Genomic DNA, 18,734 nt, shown 5'->3' on the forward strand with positions numbered 1-18,734 from the left:
CGCTGAATTCGGCGAGTGAGCCGAATTTGCCCCCTTTGGCGCTCCATAGTGAGCTGGCTTTGGCAAGAACTTCTCCAGACAGGAGGGAAATACAGAGGGCAATCTTGGCTCGTTCGGAAGGAAACCGGGAAATGTTAACAGCCACATACTCGCCGATGCCTTGCAGAAATCCGCCCAATTCGTCTTTTTTCCCCAAGTAACGAGCCGGTAATCCCCTCGCGCTCTCTGAGGGGCGTGGCGCAGCCGCGCTCTCATGATCCGGCTTCTGTGGATCTGAACCGCGAGAAGCGGCACTGAGCTTCCGGAGGAAATCCGAAGCCGGGTTCAGCTGCCGATCCGTTGCGGTCGGAATCGCGGAATGGCGAATCCGCGTTTGGTATAGGTCGGTCGTTCTGTCAGGCTGCAGACGCGGAAGCCGATATAGTCCGATCATTGTCCTTTTATTTTTAACAACCGTACAACACAAAAACACTCATAAGCCGTTGAAAACAACAAACAAAGACATCCGCTCGATACGCGTTGCCCGCTATGAGTTTGAATGTCCCAAGCATAATCCATAAAGCCTTCGGCAATGAGTAATCCAAGTTGGAAGTGGAATTCGCATATACAGCCGGCGGTCGAGCAGCCACGCGATTGTCCAGCTTGACAATATAACGACCGACAGCCTGTGACTCAAGAACGTGAGTTTATGTAGTCTGATCTTTCATGAGCCACAGCTGTCGGTAATCTTGGGAAGCAGCGTGACTGCTATCGAGGGGGGCGTGGCAGGGTGGATCTCTGACAGCTACAGACGGGGGCGTGGCAGGGTGAATCCCTGACAGCTACAGAGGGGGGCGTGGCAGGGTGAATCCCTGACAATGAGATTACAAAATCAACTGTATAGAAAAATACTAATAGTTTGTAGAGCACTACATGATTGCTAAATTTAAATGGCAGGCGATGAAAATGCTATGCCTAAAATGCAATTAGGTCAAAGTGAGTTAGAATGCTAAACTCAAACAAATGTTAAATTATGTACACTTCCAAATTACCGCAAAAAGCTAAACAAACTAACCATTATAGAGATTGGAGTGAGAAACATTATTGAACAAAAGAAGAAATGCTAACCATAATGTCATATAATTTATTGTTTTTCCTCCATATAATTTGTATTTATTGGTATGCATTAAATAAACCCATCCCCAGCAGTTTCAGTGGCAGAAATAACAATGAGTAGTGGATTCTGTGAAAACATTTACAAAAGGTCACTATGAAACATTACCAATTAATTGAAAAGTGATAAGAATAAACCAATACTCCACTGATCATAAACACAAATTCTTTAATGACTAGTTTAATTTATTTTATCTGTTGTGACAACAGTGAAGTCAAATATTACATACAAGAAATTCGCTTTAGAAATATATTTTACTTGATAAGATCTCAATATTAAGCCTTTATAAAAAAACGAAAACAAGTTAATGGTTAATGTGTTCTTCATGCAATTTGCACTTTGGTGTCTGCTCTCAGCAGTTTTAACGTACCGAAAACATCCTTCAAGAAAAAACATTCACAGATCATAATATCCCAAACATAGACGAAAGAGAGGCTTCTGTGCACATAGATATAGCATATTTTCTAATCTTATTATAATAATTTAATACTGTATATTATCACAGACCTACAATGGGACATCCAAACAGTGGTGTGGTAATGTTCCAAACTTTGGACTATGTGGTGTTTGCTTGCCTGTTTGTGGTATCTTCTGGCATTGGAGTCTTCTTTGCCATAAAGGAAAGGAAAAAGGTTTCATCGAACGAATTCTTGGTTGGTGGACGGCAGTTGACCTGTGTTCCAGTGGCACTCTCTCTCACAGCCAGCTTCATGTCAGCAGTGACTGTTATTGGAACTCCCTCAGATGTATACCGCTTTGGAGCTGCATATATTATATTTGGCATTGCCTACATATTGATGGTGGTCTTCACAGCAGAGCTCTTTCTTCCTGTGTTCTACCGGTCAGGTATCACCAGCACATATGAGGTACTATATAAAAAAGAAAAAGAAAATATTTAAACATTGAATATTTAAGTATAATATTTACAGTTTTTCTCAGTTGCTTTGGAGCATTTCTCAGATCAGTAATGACATTCTCATAACTGCTTGTTCAATCTCCACATACTTTATTCACTTGTGCACACCATAAAAGCAATTCTTGTTGCTTTTAACAAATTGTGAATGCTTTAGTACATTCATGTAATCTATTGTGTACAATTGACCTTTGTTTCCTACATTATCAGTCGTTTATGTCATGTTGATCAAAATATATTATACTAGTTTCACCTAAATAGTCTTAACCCCCAAACATATAAGCATCAGTTTATTGTATAAGTAATAGAATGTAAAATGGTTAAACCAGTTGTCATCATCTGTCATGCTTAAATTTCTGTTAAACTTTTTCTTGGGAAATGTTTCTTAAATTGATGAATTGTGCAGAAAAATCTTAAATTTCACTAATGAAGGCAAGTGAGTGGCATCAGATCAACCAATGACTAACTGGTTCTTTAAAACAGGTCAAAAGGTGAATCTTGTGAGCCTTCATTTGGCAACAGAGCAAAACAAAGTATTATACATTTTAAAAATGGATGAACAACCAAGAAACAAATGAACACTTATATAGTACAGAAAAAGTGTGAATCCTGTCCGGTCTCTTGAAATCAATATAAATCAAATATGCAAACAAAATTAATTTTTGCTGCTGAAATTCATTAATGCCATACAGAAGAAATTCAGCCTTGTGCATGTAATCCAAACCGTAGTTTACATCAGTAAATACTAAAACTGTGCAGCGTCATACTGACAACATGACTAAACATTTGGACAATCTTGTTTGTAAACAATGACAAAGGGACTTTCATTTTGATGGATCAATACTTACTGTTGAGAGATAAACTAAGGATTTTAAGAAAAGTACAGGCTTTTGTAAAAAATCCAATGTGTTTTGCTGTTTGTACACATTGTTTTGAGAATGCACTTACTGGTTTGCAAAAATTAAGAAGAATTCGAGAAATGCTTCAAAGCAACTGAGAAAAACTGTAATATAAATGCTGCACCATTTCTATGTTCCTATTTACATTTAAAGCAAATTGTGTTATTGACTGTTACCTGCTTATACAAAGGTTAAACTTTCAACATGCACAAACTTTTATATTGAAGCATTTGTTTAGACAACATATTAATGGATTTGGCTAAAAAATTAAAATAAATAAATTATAGATAGTATAAATAGTAAAAAAAAAAAGTGCTAACTCAAGTGTACACTGTCATTTTAGCAAAAAAAATGTTATGGCATACCAAATCTTCCAAAATACCAAATTCATTAAAATATATTTCAGAGATTCTACAATTGACTAATATTTTTTGTCAATAATATATATTGTTTATTTAAAATTCTTGTATTAAATTAGAAAATAATGTAAATCATGTTTCTTTCAGTATCTCGAGCTACGCTTCTCCAAGATAGTCCGTATCGCTGCTACTGTCATTTACACAGTGCAAACCGTGAGTAAAAAATGGTTTGCTTATGAAAAAGTAACAATAATTTATTTAATTTAAAGACCAGATTTGGTCACTTTGTGTTTTGACATCTTACAGATTTTGTACACAGGAGTAGTGGTTTATGCTCCAGCTTTAGCTCTGAATCAAGGTAGGATGTAGACTTTACAGCACTAACATACACTTATACACATAACATATACTCTATCTGTCTTTCTGTCTATCTGTCTGTCTGTCTGTCTGTCTGTCTGTCTGTCTGTCTGTCTGTCTGTCTGTCTGTCTGTCTGTCTGTCTGTCTGTCCGTCCGTCCGTCCGTCCGTCCGTCCGTCTATCAACCTATGTTCTAAACACACTACCCCTAGTGACAGGTTTTAATCTATGGGGATCCATATTTGCTACTGGAATTGTCTGCACGTTCTACTGCACACTGGTGAGTAGGTGGAGCTGTTAGGGGCACAATTTAGTAGTCTTTTTAAAGAAAACACCCGACTTACTGCTAAGATGAACATTAAAACCAGCAGATCACAGCTGTTTTTTTTTTTATGTCTGTATGTGTTACAGGGAGGACTTAAGGCTGTAGTTTGGTCCGATGCCTTCCAGATGGTGGTGATGGTGGCTGGTTTTCTCTCTGTGCTGGTACAAGGTACAAATAAAAGTGGAGGAATCAGTACAGTATGGGAGACAGCAAAGAATGGACAGAGACTAAATGCATTTGAGTATGTATGTCAACTAGCCTTACGAGAAGTAGTGCAAAATTGTGTTCAAAATCTGTATGTGTTCAACATTTGTATATGTTTTGTATTTTAATGCAAGTTAACTTATGGATAAAAAAAAACAATGAATAATACTATGAATACATAGTAAATTGAAAAATTGCAATTTATCTTTGAAAATTGTGTTCACCTTTACAGTTTTCAGTTGCTTTGAAGCATTTCTCAAATCATCCTTAATATTTGCAAACCATGTGCATTTCTCAAAACAATTTGTATAAGCAGCACAATTCATTGGATTTCTTGCAAAATAATTAGTTCATCTCTCAAAAGTAAGTATTTGTGTCAATGAACATCTCGTTGCCATTAGAATAACAAGTCTTTTTGTCTTTATTCACAAACAAGATTATCAAAATGTTTGTCATGTTGTCAGGATGATGGTGCACAGTTTCAGCATTTCTTAATATAAACTATGTTTTTTATTACAATGATTGAAATTGCACAAGGCTGAATTTTTTCTGCATGGAATAAATGAATTTTAGCAGCACAAATCTATTTATTTGATTGCATAGTATTGCATTTATAATCTCCAAAGCAAAGAAATGCTCCAAAGCAACTGAGAAAAAACAGTAATGTGGTTTGTGTTACAGAAATGCAGTGTAGTTCTACTGCTACTATATATATAAATCATAAACTCACCAACAGTCAAAGGTTTTATGAAATAAATCTTTAAAGGAAAAATAAATTCCAAAAAAATATCTCAGGCCTAATGTGTGTACTGATTTTTTCTAGCTTTGACCTCAGTCCTCTGAGACGACACACATTCTGGACAGTCTCTGTTGGCGGCATGTTTACATGGCTGGGCATCTACGGTGTAAACCAGTCCACCATCCAGCGCTGTATTTCCTGTAAGACAGAGACCCATGCTCGCAGGTCAGTTCTTCTATGGTTAAAATAATAAAGTAAAAGGTACCCTGGTTCATTAGAGGTGCAACAAAAAAATTCCAGTGAATTTGGCTGACTAAATAAGAGAAAATAAACTAGGAAAAATATTGAATAAATAAAAAGTAATGTAAAATAAAATAAAAGGATACCAAATATATTAAATAGTTTGATAAATGCCACTGGATTTTTTTCTCTTTTATTCCTGTCAGTGCTCTATATCTAAATCTGCTGGGTCTTTTGTTGATTCTGTTCTGTGGCGTGGTCTCAGGACTCATCATGTACTCCTTCTACTCTGGTTGTGACCCCTGGTCAGCTGGCTTTGTGTCAGCTCCTGATCAGGTGACAATGTCTCTTTAATGCTTGAATTAAAAATTTGACATAATTATGCGGGATTGTAGCAGTAAACAGTTGTAAACATAACTTTGCACATTTTTACAGCTTATGCCATATTTTGTACTAGAAGTATCGGGCAACTTTCCGGGTTTGCCTGGGCTGTATGTGGCTTGTGCTTTTAGTGGGACCCTCAGGTAAATTGGCAGCTGACCTAACATTTTTTTTTTACATTGTTTTCAAACATCACCACCACTATAGCACTTTATGGGTTAAACAAAGAGCTGTGGCTTGTGATAGCATGTCTAAACTCTATTTTAACTAAGACATCAAATTCCATTGCATTCTTTATCGTTAAAAGAGAAATGAGTTCCTGCTGTTGGTTGGTTTCAGCACAGTGGCTGCCAGTATCAACGCGCTGGCCACAGTGACGTATGAGGACTTTGTGAGTCAATGTTTCAGAAACCTCTCTAACAAAGCAGCTATGTGGATAAGCAAAGCCTTGTGTAAGTTTAAGCATGACATTCAAATTACATATTTTCTATCTGCTTTAGCAGTGACAAACTGTGTGGCGATACGTATAGATCATAAAAGAGTCTGGAGTAGCTCATCTTAATATTTGTTACTGCCGTATAAATTATATGGTTTACAGCTATATGACACTCTCCTGAAAAAGCAATTAAAGATACAGGACTGATCATATTACCTTAGTGGTGAAGAGTCTAATTATTGTTCCAGCGGTATATAAAACAGATTTACAATAGGAAAGTAAACTCTAATAGCATTTGCGACACTAAAATAGATTGTGTTTGCTCATGCAGGTGTGATATTTGGAGTGATCTGTACCAGCATGGCAGTAGCAGCATCAAACATGGGGCCAATTGTGCAGGTGAAAAGGCAGGATCACACATTGCTTTTGTTTACAGCAACAAAAAACTGCATTGGTTGTATCAAAACGTTTAATGTCATTTTTATTTATTTAATTTTTTTTACCGTATGATCAGGATAAGTTTTCCTTTACTTATATAAATGTGTAAATGCATTTGCAAAATAGTAGATTTTTACCACACAAACTAATTCAGACAATTAGAGACATGCCACATTTAACGATCAAAACCCCATACAGCACATACACCATTAATACTTAATTCTTCTCTACAGAAATAAAACAGCATTGTGCATGCAAATAGTTGAGGCTAAGAAACATCACTAGTTATTAGCGAGAGGCAATATATTTTTACTATAAACAGATGCTAGTGTGTATTTCTTGTGAGTCGGTAATTGAGAATAGGTTTGTGTGCCTGGATGTTCTGTGAGTGAGATATATAACGGTCATGTGACAGATCAAGTGGTCTTGTGGGGTATTATTTTGCAGAAGGTTCTGAAAATATAGTTTTTGTTTACAGAAAGAGGTAATGTGATGAATTTGTTTGCGCAGAAGCAATATTGTCAGCAGTTTTGCTGGGATAGTACCATCGATTCTACATCTTTAATTTGTATATTTTACATGGAACTTTTGACATAATATCGGTAATACTATTTAAATACATAGAGTAAATGGCCCCCAATTAGTTTGGGCATTTTTTTAAATGGTAAAGCTTGACAGGGTCAAATTAAAGGTACATAAGAAATACCTTTCAGTGTGCCAGCCCTGCAACAAAGATAAGTACAATTTAGCACAATTTTTCTGAGTGTTGGATGTCAAACTGGCTAAATATACTCACTAAATACAACATTATGCATGTAGTTAAAAACTTATCAGGATACAGTCCAGATGGAAAAATTCATGAAAAGACTTTTGAGTAAGCAGATTTTATTTTTGCTCATTTAATCCTTTAACCAGAGTAATGTCTGCTTTTCTCCGCTCTAGGCTGCTCTCAGCATTCATGGCATGTGCGGAGGGCCGACGCTTGGTCTCTTCTCTTTAGGAATTTTCTTCCCTTTCACAAACACTATGGTCAATGCAAACCTCTACTTAACAAAATTATTTTTTTTACAAGGGTACATGGGGTAATTGCTGAGTATCTGTAGCTAATTGTACCATGCTTTGTTATGTGATCTGCCTTCAGGGGGCTGTTGGAGGTCTGATACTGGGCATTTTTGTGTCCTTCTGGGTGGGAGTGGGAGCCTTCATTCACCCTGCTCTTCCCAACAGCACCCATGCCCTGCCCCTGAGCACAGACACCTGTAACCTAGTGAACATCACAGCTACAGCAGTCACTCAGACAGTCAGCTCATACACAGGGTATAGTACATTATACTTCTACTGTACTATTCTACTATTTACAACATGCTTAAAAGGCAAGCGCTGTAAAGTGATAAATATGCCAACCAAAACCCATTAAATGAATACTCCTACATCTTTCCTCCAACACTCTATGAAGAATGTTGATGCTTGTCTGTGAAAAGAATAAAAAAAAAGAATGAAAAAACACATTTACTTAATTTGCTTTCATGAATTCTTTAGCCAAAGGAATTTATTGTATTTAATAAATTAATTTGTCTTTGTAAATTGATATGTTTTATGCATAATGATTATAGTTTTTTCTTGTTCAAATAACAATAGACCTTTAGAAACATAGTCATGACACATTAGGCTCCGATGTTGCAAAGTTAAATAAAATGGCATCTGAAAAGATTTGGTGAAACCTTCTCTCATGTCTGTTGTACTGCAAATCTTCCGTAAATTGATTTATATTGTCGCTTACTTTTAAATGCTTATTGCCCCTTAAATTACATACAAAAACAATTCCTTAGTACAGTGAAACCTATAAATTGCTATATGAAATAATTTCAGAGCCGTGAATAGAGATTATTGTATATAGGAAAAAAAGCTACACCCTAGTGCTCCTTCTTAATAAAATAATACAGTGCTTGCCAAATACAAAAGTCATAACAAGAGACATTATTATCAATAATATGTCAAATCAACCTCTGCTCTCCCATGTCATGTGCAGATCTGTGCTGGCTGAGTACTGGTACTCCATGTCCTATCTATACTTCAGTACAGTGGGTTTTCTTGCCACAGTTATAGGAGGTCTGCTTATCACATTGATAACAGGTAAGTTACATAGTTATCTAAAAGATGTATATTATATTTAATAACAATTAATTAAAGCATTTAAGACTTGAGACTTCATTGTCTGTTCGCAGGCCCCACTAAGCCACAGGACGTGAAGCCTGGGCTGATCCGGCCAGTGTGTAACTTGTTCTGCTTTTGGTCAGAGAAATACAAGACCATGTGCTGGTGTGGTGTCAACCATGCAGGACAGAGGGCAGAGGACAGAGTGGTGAGATGCCTGATGTACACAGATAAAAGAGAACAGAGCATGTACACTTTGAAGAACTAACTCTTCCATTGCTCCTTTTTTTCAGGACTTGAATGTTGCAGATTTTGGAGCAGCATGGGAGAATAATCCAGATCAGAAAAATGAAATAAATAGAAGCAATCTGAATAACAAGATAAATGATGAGGCATACATGAATGCAGGTTTTGTCCCAGACAAAGATAGCCATGTTTTGTCAAAAAAATTGTAACCTTGAAAAAACTGTTTAGAAAAATACTTTACATTATGTAATCTACAAAGAAAAACAAATGTTATTTCATAAAAAGAAAAAAACACCAATCATGCTAGTTAAAAGATACAGTCAATGATTTATTACAGAAAAAAGTAATATCCAAATTTATTCTTTTTTTTTTTTTTTTTTTCTTTTTTTTTTTTACAATTTTCATAGTATTTTTAATTTTATTTTTACATGTAAACAGGGATGGTGTAAACAAAACACATTGCTGATATTGTTTATGTCACCATATTTATCAAGTACAAATCAGGATGCACTGAATGTGCTATTGTACTGAAACATTCTGTATGGTACATATTGGGATCCTTACTGGTCATCACCAGCTCATCTGATGGGGTGAGAGGTCAGCAGGTGATTATATACCTAATCCTGTTAACTCATTGAGTAAGCACATGTTGCCTGTTTAGCATATTTACCCATCATTATTCATTGCAATTGTGCATATCCTACTAATGCATAATGGATTTCAAATTTCACTTGTCATTATTTTCTCTATGCAGTGTGAAATATCAAGTCATAGCCATTGCATTTTATATGATACATGAACTGCACTCCAGTTTTATTTTACTCAACTGAAGTTTGTCCAAATAACAAGTGCTCCTTAAGAAGAAAATTTATTTTAAATATGGACCATGTATTGCATGCTTTATTTACTGTGTTACAACTCGTTGTTGTGTGTGCCTGTGTCAGGTTTCTTCAATATGGACATTTTGTACACAGTCGAGCCTATTTAAGGTACAATATTGTTTCATCAGCAAGTAACAGAAGACAGTGTCAGATAATTCATTGCCAGACTGCTGGAAACCATTACTTAGATGACTAGGCCAATTTCACTGTAAGATGGTCTAATAGAGAGTGAACATGACTGACAGTTGTGCACTTAAACAACAAACTGATCACAGATCAGATAATCTTCGACTAAGAATTCCATGCAGACTCCACAGAAAAAGTGCACCAGAACACACACACGTGTTTCTCAATAGAACACCAGACAGATGCAGGCTTCATGGCTGAGATCATGCATAGATTACCAAATACATCATGGTGAGAGTACGACATGTTACAAATCTCACACTAGATTTTAGGCAAATGTACCAGTTATTTGTCACCTGAAATCAAGAGCACTGTACACTCTGTATTACTGCCATCACAAATAAACTAATTATAAATGAATTAATAAATTATCAAACGAACAGACAAATATATAAATGGACTTTAAAACAATAATATTTATAGTTACATTTATAATTGCCATACTTTTTTCTTTTCTGCAGAGACTCTGCAGAGGTACCGTGAAATGATCCATGCTTTTAAAGTGCTCCTTTATTTCAGAGTGATGTATGTATATGCCTTATATGGTATGTTGATGCAAAAATGCAAAATTATGTACTTAAGTACACAGATTAATGTCTAATTATAAGGTAGGTAAAATTATATAAATTTGGTTTCACCAGTAAAAGGTGGCATGGGCCTGATGAGAACAGATACTTCACCATAGGGTCTGGCAAATAAAGAGATATGTGACAGCAGCTTTCATTATAAGACACACGTGTTTGCTTTCTCTCAGTTTCTTACATACAGATATAGACATAAAGCTGCACTGTATATAGCAGAAACATAATGAACCCATGTGTTCTGTCAGCTACATTGCAAAAAAATCACTATTTAGACACTACAGTACAGGCAGCTAAGACAGTTGATAATATTTTTGACAATACTGAAATGACTAGACATGGATGAATCTGTTTCTTTGGGGGATTAGTAAACACACACTAAAGCACTTCTCATGCCTGGGGATGTTCTTACCATCAGGCATGTGTAATCAGATATGAGGTAAATAATCCATAGTGGTAATGTAATGTAGAGTGAACTGACCTATTTGTTATGTTATATTTTTGTACAAAGCAGTTAGGGGCAATTGATATTTGATAATTCAATATTTTTTGTAATCTTTTTTTCAAAAGATGAAAAGAACTGCACATAATGTGAAATATAAACAAGAAAGACAATAAAGTCAATAAAACAAATGTAGATTTAAAGTTTTTCATGTTAAAAAGAGCAAAGATTAACTAAAAATCTACGGTTTTGTCTTTAAAACAAGCATTTTTAGTATATTTAAACTTTACTAAAAAAGTAAAAATGGGCATTTGGCATGAACACAAGGGGTATATTACGTTCTGCAATTTTATATTTTAATAGATGGCATGACAAATTAAATAAAAAAATGTGTGTTTATGTAGCATTCCATCAAATGCTACTAATTCCTAATGCTATAAACAATATTTGCTTCTGCTGTACATCTGACCTCTTCACAATCTACTAATCATGACAAAAACCTAAAAAAATCTTTTACTCTACTCCATTTGATGCAGGACCAGGCATGTGGAGATACACATGAATGAATCATGGTCCACTGCAGGCATACAAACCACATCTTAAACAAAAACATTCTGAATCTCCAGTCAGCACACAGCAAAACACAGTCCCAGTCAACAGCCCACAAGCAATAAAACACAGGGGATCTGCTTATTAGCGTACACACATGTCCTATTGCAAGACAAGGGACAGAATAAAAAAAACAATGATTAATTTCAAATAAATCTACAAAACATTAAGATAAAGCAAACCTTATTTTCTGATTGAGAATGTTGAATCTGCATGCTATGTTAAGATGGTACATGATGTTAATATCAATTTGTTGTATTTTTGCATAAATTGGTATCCACATTACCTGAAAAGTTACTTTTCTTTGTAGAGTAGTTGTGAATTAATGATGAACAGCAAAAAGGAAAAAGCCAAGCCTTGTTCTTAAAAAAAAAACAAGCATGAACACAAAGGCCAAACTGCACTTTACTGAAAAAAAAAGAGAGTTAGATAGCATATAATTGACTGCAGTTTCAAGCTTCCAGAGAAAAAGAGAAAAATAGCAAGAAATAGAGAGAAAAGGAGCTATGGAGAGTGACGAAAGTGTGAACATTAAGGACAAACTCCAATGTCCTTCATCTGCATAGTAAACAATACAATTGCATCCTGTTACCTTTTGAAAAACAAATAGACAAACAAGAGACCTTCAGAAAATAGCAAAGCCAGAAGAGGCAAAATACAGCAGGAGCGGCATAAGAGAGGATAAAAGCAAAATCTCATCCTGTACTCTGATATTCAGCCAGACAGGAAGGCTTCAGGCAAGAGTCATGGAAGGAGCTCTTTGGTCCAGATCAGGACTGTCCACTCAAGACCAACAGTTTTTCTAAGAACTTGAGCCTCAATCTTCGATTCACCAGCAAAGAACCCAGCAATCAAAGTGGGTAGCATGTGTTGAGGGTTTGGTCAGTAGAGCTTAGCCATCCAAAGCTGCAGCATGGACATGCATGCATGATTAAATGCAAATAATTTGCACTTTCTGCAAAGTTGTCCACTGTTTTTGTATTTATGTGTGGTCTTGTAATGGTTATTTATTTTAGTGTGTGCATGGATGCGCATATGATATGTCCATCTGCTAGGCATATCTAAGGCCACTCGTGGTGATAACGCTTGCCATTTTTCTTTCTCTCCTTCTGCAGGTGCTCCAGCTCTGCTTCATACATCATCTCCTGCATGAGGTACTTTTCCCTGCGCATACGCTCACACAGGTCTTTAGGCATGTCTGGGATCAGATGAGCAATGAAGGTCTTGATGCCAAACACCAGGTGCTGAGGACAGCATAACACAATCACATATGGACACGGCTGTGTGTTTGAAATACAAAGTAACATTTTTTCGTAAATATTTGACCTACCTCAAAGACAATGATGAAGGCCAGTCTGGCAGCGAGAACATGCCAGAACTGCAGGGTGAACTCATAGGGCTGTGAGCTCCATGGAGGGGCTCTATAGTCCCGATACCTGCAGAGATGAGCAGAAAGCTCAAGCACCGAATTATACACATACAGTGCACTTGTTCTTTTTAGAGATTATACTTATATTCGTACCTGCAATATCGTGTTTCATACTGACTTCCGTTCTTTGGCTCTCCCATGTCAAACACAGACAGACTACTGTTCATATATCCTCTCAGGCATCTGCACTCACACACACAAGCACACACACAATATATATATTCATGTTATCAAGAAGCTTTCCTTATTTAAAAAAAATTATCCATTTAAGTATTTTCTTTACTTCAACAGCTGTCTGAATTTATAAAATATGTTATATGCAAAAAACAGGCTAAAGGCATATCCTTACTTTTCATGCTGGTAGCCCTTGTCCACACAGGGCCCATATTTGAAGGCGTAGACAAACCTAGGTATGTAGTCAGATGTGATGGCAATGACAAAGGCATTGGTAATAACAGCCACCACACCAATGCCCTCCAGGATACCATGCCAGATTCCTAAGCAGAGAAGAAAGACTGCTCAGATCTTATGGCTATACCGACAAAAAGCATAAAACTAAACAAAAAATTTACACAAAAAACACTTTAATAAGCTTGTTTTCAAACATAATTAGCAGCGCATTTTTTTCTCAGAACAACCATACGAGTAATATATAATAAAGCCTTTTCCCCCCAAATGCATTACACAATATGAAAATCTTAATATGTGGCCATTTCTTTTTGCCCCATACACCATCATTGGTATGATGCTTTTAGGGAAGGATTTTTTTAAATATGACCCTGATATTATTTATTCATTCCTTCATCTCCATTGACTGATTTATTCTGGTGCAGGGTGCAGTGGATCACAGGGCATGAAGTGAAAATACATCCCAGACAAGACACCAGTCCATCACAGGGCACCATGTATGCACACACACACACACACACACACACACACATACACACACACACACACACACACACACACACACACACACACACACACACACACACACACACACACACACACACACACACACACAAACTCTAAGTAATTTACAGTAACCAGTTTACCATGTCCTACCAGCATGTTTTTGGATAATAGGAGAAAGCTAGAAAATCAGGAGGAAACCAATAAAGACACAGGAAGAACATGCAAAACTCCACACAGGGAGTAACCTGAACTCAGGATAACACCATGGATCAAAGATCTGTGAGACAGCTCCAGGTTCTCCAGTTTCCCCCTACTGTCCAAAAAACAGTAGTAGTAGGTAGTAGGTAAATTGGCAAAGCTAAATTGCCCCTAGAAGTGAATAGGTGTGCAGGGTGCCCTGCAACGGACTGATGGTTCCTTCCAGGATTAATTCTTCTGACTTGTGACCACTTTTACTGAAATAATGTTTGCTCTGTATCTGCATCACCTTGACAAGGATAAAACAATGACTGAAGATGAATAAATAAATTATGCATTAACTGAACATGCATGCATGCCAAATCCAACTGTTGAACTCAATATCTTTAATATTTACCGTCTTGTGATGCAAACATCTCATAAATTACTGCCAAAATTTTCTTTAGAGAAAAGAAAAAATCAAATAAACTCAGGTATGAAAACTTAACATTTCTTCACACTAACTGGCTAATATATACTTCTGAATTCTTGCTCAGAAAAAAATTTAATCTACCTGAATGTAAAGGCATCATTGCAATAATGTTAAACCAAAATAGGCCTATTATAATACTAAAGAATGACACCTGCCCTAACCCTAACCCTTACAGTTTCTGTTTATTTCCAACTATAAATTGTTGCATATAGTAAAATCAGACAAACTGAGCTTTTTTGATGCTGTAGTCAAAATCTTGACAGAGAGGCTGAACAAACTGACCAATATCAGTAGCTCTGGCTGGCATGGGTCTCCTCCACTGTGTCACAAATTTGTATGCATCCAGCCTGATCTCGATGATATTGTTGAGCAGAGCCAGCAGAGGAGCCAGAGGAAAAGCCGCCACAAAGATGGTGGTAAAACCAAACTGAAGCACTGCACAGAGTTGCCATGTGATTATAACAGCACTGTTTGACCACTGGGCCTCATTTAACTGGATATTAACAAATTCATTTGTAAATGGTTTGTCTGTATATTTACAATGGTGTATTCACTAAAAAAAAAAACCTGTTAGTTTGGAAAAAAAATTCAAAATATTTAGTCTTATTCTAATTTGCATAGACGGGTTTATTCACATTTTGGTATGGACATTAAGCAAAATAACTACCACTTTGTCTTCTGAAAACATTCACTATTCCTTTCTCTTTGTCGATAATTTCATGCTTTTATCTCACTGAAAGCTTTTCCCCTCTGTAGTTTGATGTGCGTGATTAAATGTAAATGAGCTGTGCACATGCTTTGGACTTTACAGATGGTATTTATCAACACACATAGACAAGTTTAACATCAATCAGCATTACCAAAACATTTGCACATCTGGCAGGGATGTTTAGTTCCTTATGGCATTTTGTGTGTGATGCTTGACAATTACATACAGCTTTACTAAAACATTTACAAATGAGACCAATTGTTTAAATAATCATATCATTTATCAGAGTTACATGTTAAACAACACCAAGTGCTTCGTTCCAGAGATTTCTAATGTTTTACAAAAGCTGTTAATAGCTTATTTATGGATGCAGTGTGTAAGACAGTTTTTCTGCAGCACTCACCCATTTCTAGGTACTCATCCACCAGGCCATGGGCATTCATGGGTTGCAGATTCCAGTCTTTGTCCCACTGAGGCAGCTGTTCTTTGTTTTCTACGTTATTTTGTTCTCCTGCTCGCCTCATCTTCCGCCGAGACCACCAGTTCTGTAACAGTCTGAAGTAACAAAATGCAGTATATACGGTAAATGCCTAAACCTGACAAATTAACACTTAATACTCATAAATAATTACGAATTACAATAATAATTAGTATTGATCAATGGTAAAAAGCATCTTACTCTACATATATTTGAGTAAACATATTACAACTGAGTGTAAGACAATTAAATATATATATTTGCAACTATTTATGCCCTGTTTTATAAATAACAAATATATGTGCAAATGTATTGATTTGTATAAACCAATCCCTGTTGAAGACAAAGTTATGCTATATACTATGTGTTAATAATTACAAGCTTTAAATAAACTTGCTTAAATGTATGAAAATAATCAGAAAATTACATTTTATATTTATCCTCTTGAATTTTGCATTTCTTAAATAATTAAACATTTTGTATGTAATTTAATCTTTAATCACTGCAATATTTTAAACTACAGTTTCATTGAAGCTACTGAGAAAAACTAGTGCAAGCAAATCCTGCACCCTGCATGTACACCACCAGTAACACTGCTTCTGTATGTGCTGACAGTGTATCTGATTGCATGTGCAATTTAGAGCTTTTAATTTTGTATCTTAATAAACAAGTCCCTTAATATCCATTATTCTGAAAATTACTTAGAATATTAGTAATTAAAAATAAAGTTTTTGCTAACTTCATTCTCAATTTCTAAATGTTACATAAATATATATAAATAATAACTGGTTTGATCATATCTTTTTTTTTTACCCGGCTCCAACCACTTTTATATAAACAGATTTAGCTTTACCTTTCTAAGCTGTACACTTCTTAGTGTTGGATATACCCTCATTACCTTTTTTTACTTCCTGAACCTTTTTTTTTTTTAATACATATGTATATACAGTCAGTTAATAAACTAACAAACAGCAAGGTTCACAATCATAGCCCAGATCCTTAATATTATATGGATTATAGGAGCTGGAAATATCTGCATTTATTATTTTTTATATAGTCTCTAATCATAATAGATTATATGTCCCAGTCCTGCCAGGACACTGCAGGAGAGCAGTGCTGTACAGTAGTTTGACTGTACAGTATGTGATGACGTGGCCATTTGCTTTTCGAACTACAGCAAGAAGCAAAATTCATTCAACCATGAAACCTGGAACTGAAAACACACTCCCTTACTGCATCCTATCACTGCTCAGACACACTGCTGCTGTGCCCCACCAAACTAAACCTATTATTTAAAAGCTAAAAAATAAAATTCAACTTCAATAATTGTACAAACAAAAAACTTTTAACAAAAACAAGGCAAAACAAAAGCAAAATCTCTAGTCAAACACAATACTCACGGGTAGCCCAGTTCCATGAAGTTATTCCAGATCTGTTTTAACACCATGATCACTCCCATTTGCAAACATAAATCAATCAGACAGCCACTAGGATGGCACTGAGAATGAAACACAAAACCAACAACATAAACACGTTAAACATATCAGCACAAATCTGTCATGTAACAAAGCTGCAGTAAACATTACGGAGAGATTTTAAAGTCGGCTGGAATTTCCTAAAACAACAACATAATTATTTATGCTTTTGGGAAGTTTGCTCGGCGGCCATTAAATCATTGAGGCCCAAGGAGTTTCAGGGCAATTACAAAGAGCCAAATCAAAAAGACACTATGGTGACAGAATCCATATGAGGAGGCAATTATCCTCTGTTGAGGGGAACTCTCTTTAGTTTATGTTGATTATGAAGGAGCCTGATTTAATAATGTGCATCAGCATGTGCTTAGAGCAACCAGCACTGTGGTGACAGTGATTCAGTGGTGTTATGTGAGGACGCTGATGGTGCTGCAGTGTGGAAGAACTATTGCAGCCTGGCTCAGCTCAGCTCAGCCTCACTCACCTCCTCCATTCTCCAGCGGTTAAACAGCTTATTATAATCTCCGGGCCTGCCTGCAAACCTGTGAACACATAAACACACACAAACACACTGAAATTCATCTCTGAAATTCAATTAGCTGCACTGCAATATCATTCCATGATAATGAAAAACAGAAAAACTGCTCTCACATAAGCAAATAAACAACCTGGAACATTTCACAGGGAGACAAAATCATAATGCTTAATAGCAGTGAAGAAATTAAATAAACTTAGTTTTCTCAAATGCTTTAATATTGGAAAAATAAAAAAAAGATTAAACATACAATTAATTATTTATTGAGAACTATTTCAGGCCCTCTGGAATGCAGCAAATGCTAAAGAAATGCTTTAAAACAAACCCAATATTAGAGTATCACAATTTAATCACCTTCCTAGAAAGAAAGCAATGTAGAAGGTGGAGCTGTTCAGGTTGACAAACTGGAAGAGAAACATCTTGAGGGCAAAGCTGTTCTCCCACTCGGACTCGGTCCGTGGGTGTTCTGAAACACAAACCAGAGGACCATGACTTTGTTTTTGTAGGGTTCTTTGCTGGCATATGTAAGACATTAGAGAAACCCCCACCCTGAGCAGGATCTGAATCTAAAATCAACACGTCCAAGTGAGAATGCCTTTCAGGAATCCAAGCCCTCCCCTCTTTTAAACCTTGAGGATTAACATTCCATTACCAAGAAAGCCTTGGACAAACTGATATTTAAAACTTACCTAGATTTGTTAACAGATAGGCCACTTTCTCGTAAACCTAGCAGGGCAAAGAGAATTCGTTCAAAACCATTAGAACAAGTGACTTTCTTAGAATGGTGAGAAAATCAGCTTCACAAGAAACAGTAGCAAAGAAATACTCCACATACTTAAACTTTATAGCTGAGTATAAAAGTTTGCATCACTTTAGGACTGAGAGAATGTAAATACATTTAATGCATAAGAAAACAAAATTAATCAGATGTTCACATCTTACAAATGTTCTTTCATCAGAAGTGAATTTAGTGAATTTGCCTT

At 36.0% G+C, this 18,734-nt stretch overlaps 2 protein-coding genes across 16 annotated transcripts in view; one reads left to right on the forward strand and one right to left on the reverse strand.

Annotated features, from left to right (window-relative positions):
• Positions 1-1,559: 1,559 nt before the first annotated feature.
• On the forward strand, positions 1,560-9,193 carry slc5a12 (solute carrier family 5 member 12). 2 transcript variants are annotated; one of them, XM_083545718.1, is made up of 15 exons: positions 1,560-2,019; positions 3,472-3,537; positions 3,631-3,682; positions 3,894-3,961; positions 4,093-4,247; positions 5,034-5,174; positions 5,396-5,525; positions 5,625-5,713; positions 5,910-6,022; positions 6,338-6,405; positions 7,387-7,473; positions 7,586-7,761; positions 8,474-8,577; positions 8,670-8,806; positions 8,892-9,193. In XM_083545718.1, the coding sequence occupies exons 1-15, from the start codon at positions 1,666-1,668 to the stop codon at positions 9,051-9,053; spliced, it is 1,902 nt and encodes a 633-aa protein (XP_083401844.1). In that variant the 5' UTR covers positions 1,560-1,665; the 3' UTR covers positions 9,054-9,193. The 2 variants fall into 2 exon arrangements, with proteins under 2 accessions (XP_083401844.1, XP_083401845.1); XM_083545719.1 differs by lacking the exons at positions 5,396-5,525; positions 5,625-5,713.
• A 6-nt stretch (positions 9,194-9,199) lies between these two features.
• ano3 (anoctamin 3) overlaps positions 9,200-18,734 on the reverse strand; it is a 49,241-nt gene continuing 39,706 nt past the window's right edge. For all 14 annotated transcript variants that reach the window (XM_083545704.1, XM_083545711.1, XM_083545710.1 and 11 more), the window contains 10 exons: positions 18,441-18,477; positions 18,106-18,217; positions 17,701-17,758; positions 17,145-17,242; positions 15,670-15,821; positions 14,840-14,992; positions 13,322-13,469; positions 13,066-13,155; positions 12,874-12,979; positions 9,200-12,787 (listed from right to left, as the gene is read on the reverse strand). In XM_083545704.1, coding sequence (XP_083401830.1) covers positions 12,605-12,787; positions 12,874-12,979; positions 13,066-13,155; positions 13,322-13,469; positions 14,840-14,992; positions 15,670-15,821; positions 17,145-17,242; positions 17,701-17,758; positions 18,106-18,217; positions 18,441-18,477 — 1,137 coding nt within the window. In that variant the 3' untranslated portion in view covers positions 9,200-12,604. The remainder of the gene's footprint in view (positions 12,788-12,873; positions 12,980-13,065; positions 13,156-13,321; positions 13,470-14,839; positions 14,993-15,669; positions 15,822-17,144; positions 17,243-17,700; positions 17,759-18,105; positions 18,218-18,440; positions 18,478-18,734) is intronic.

This window comes from Silurus aristotelis, assembly GCF_946808225.1.
Source record: "Silurus aristotelis genome assembly, chromosome: 7".
In the NCBI taxonomy this organism is placed as follows: domain Eukaryota; kingdom Metazoa; phylum Chordata; class Actinopteri; order Siluriformes; family Siluridae; genus Silurus; species Silurus aristotelis.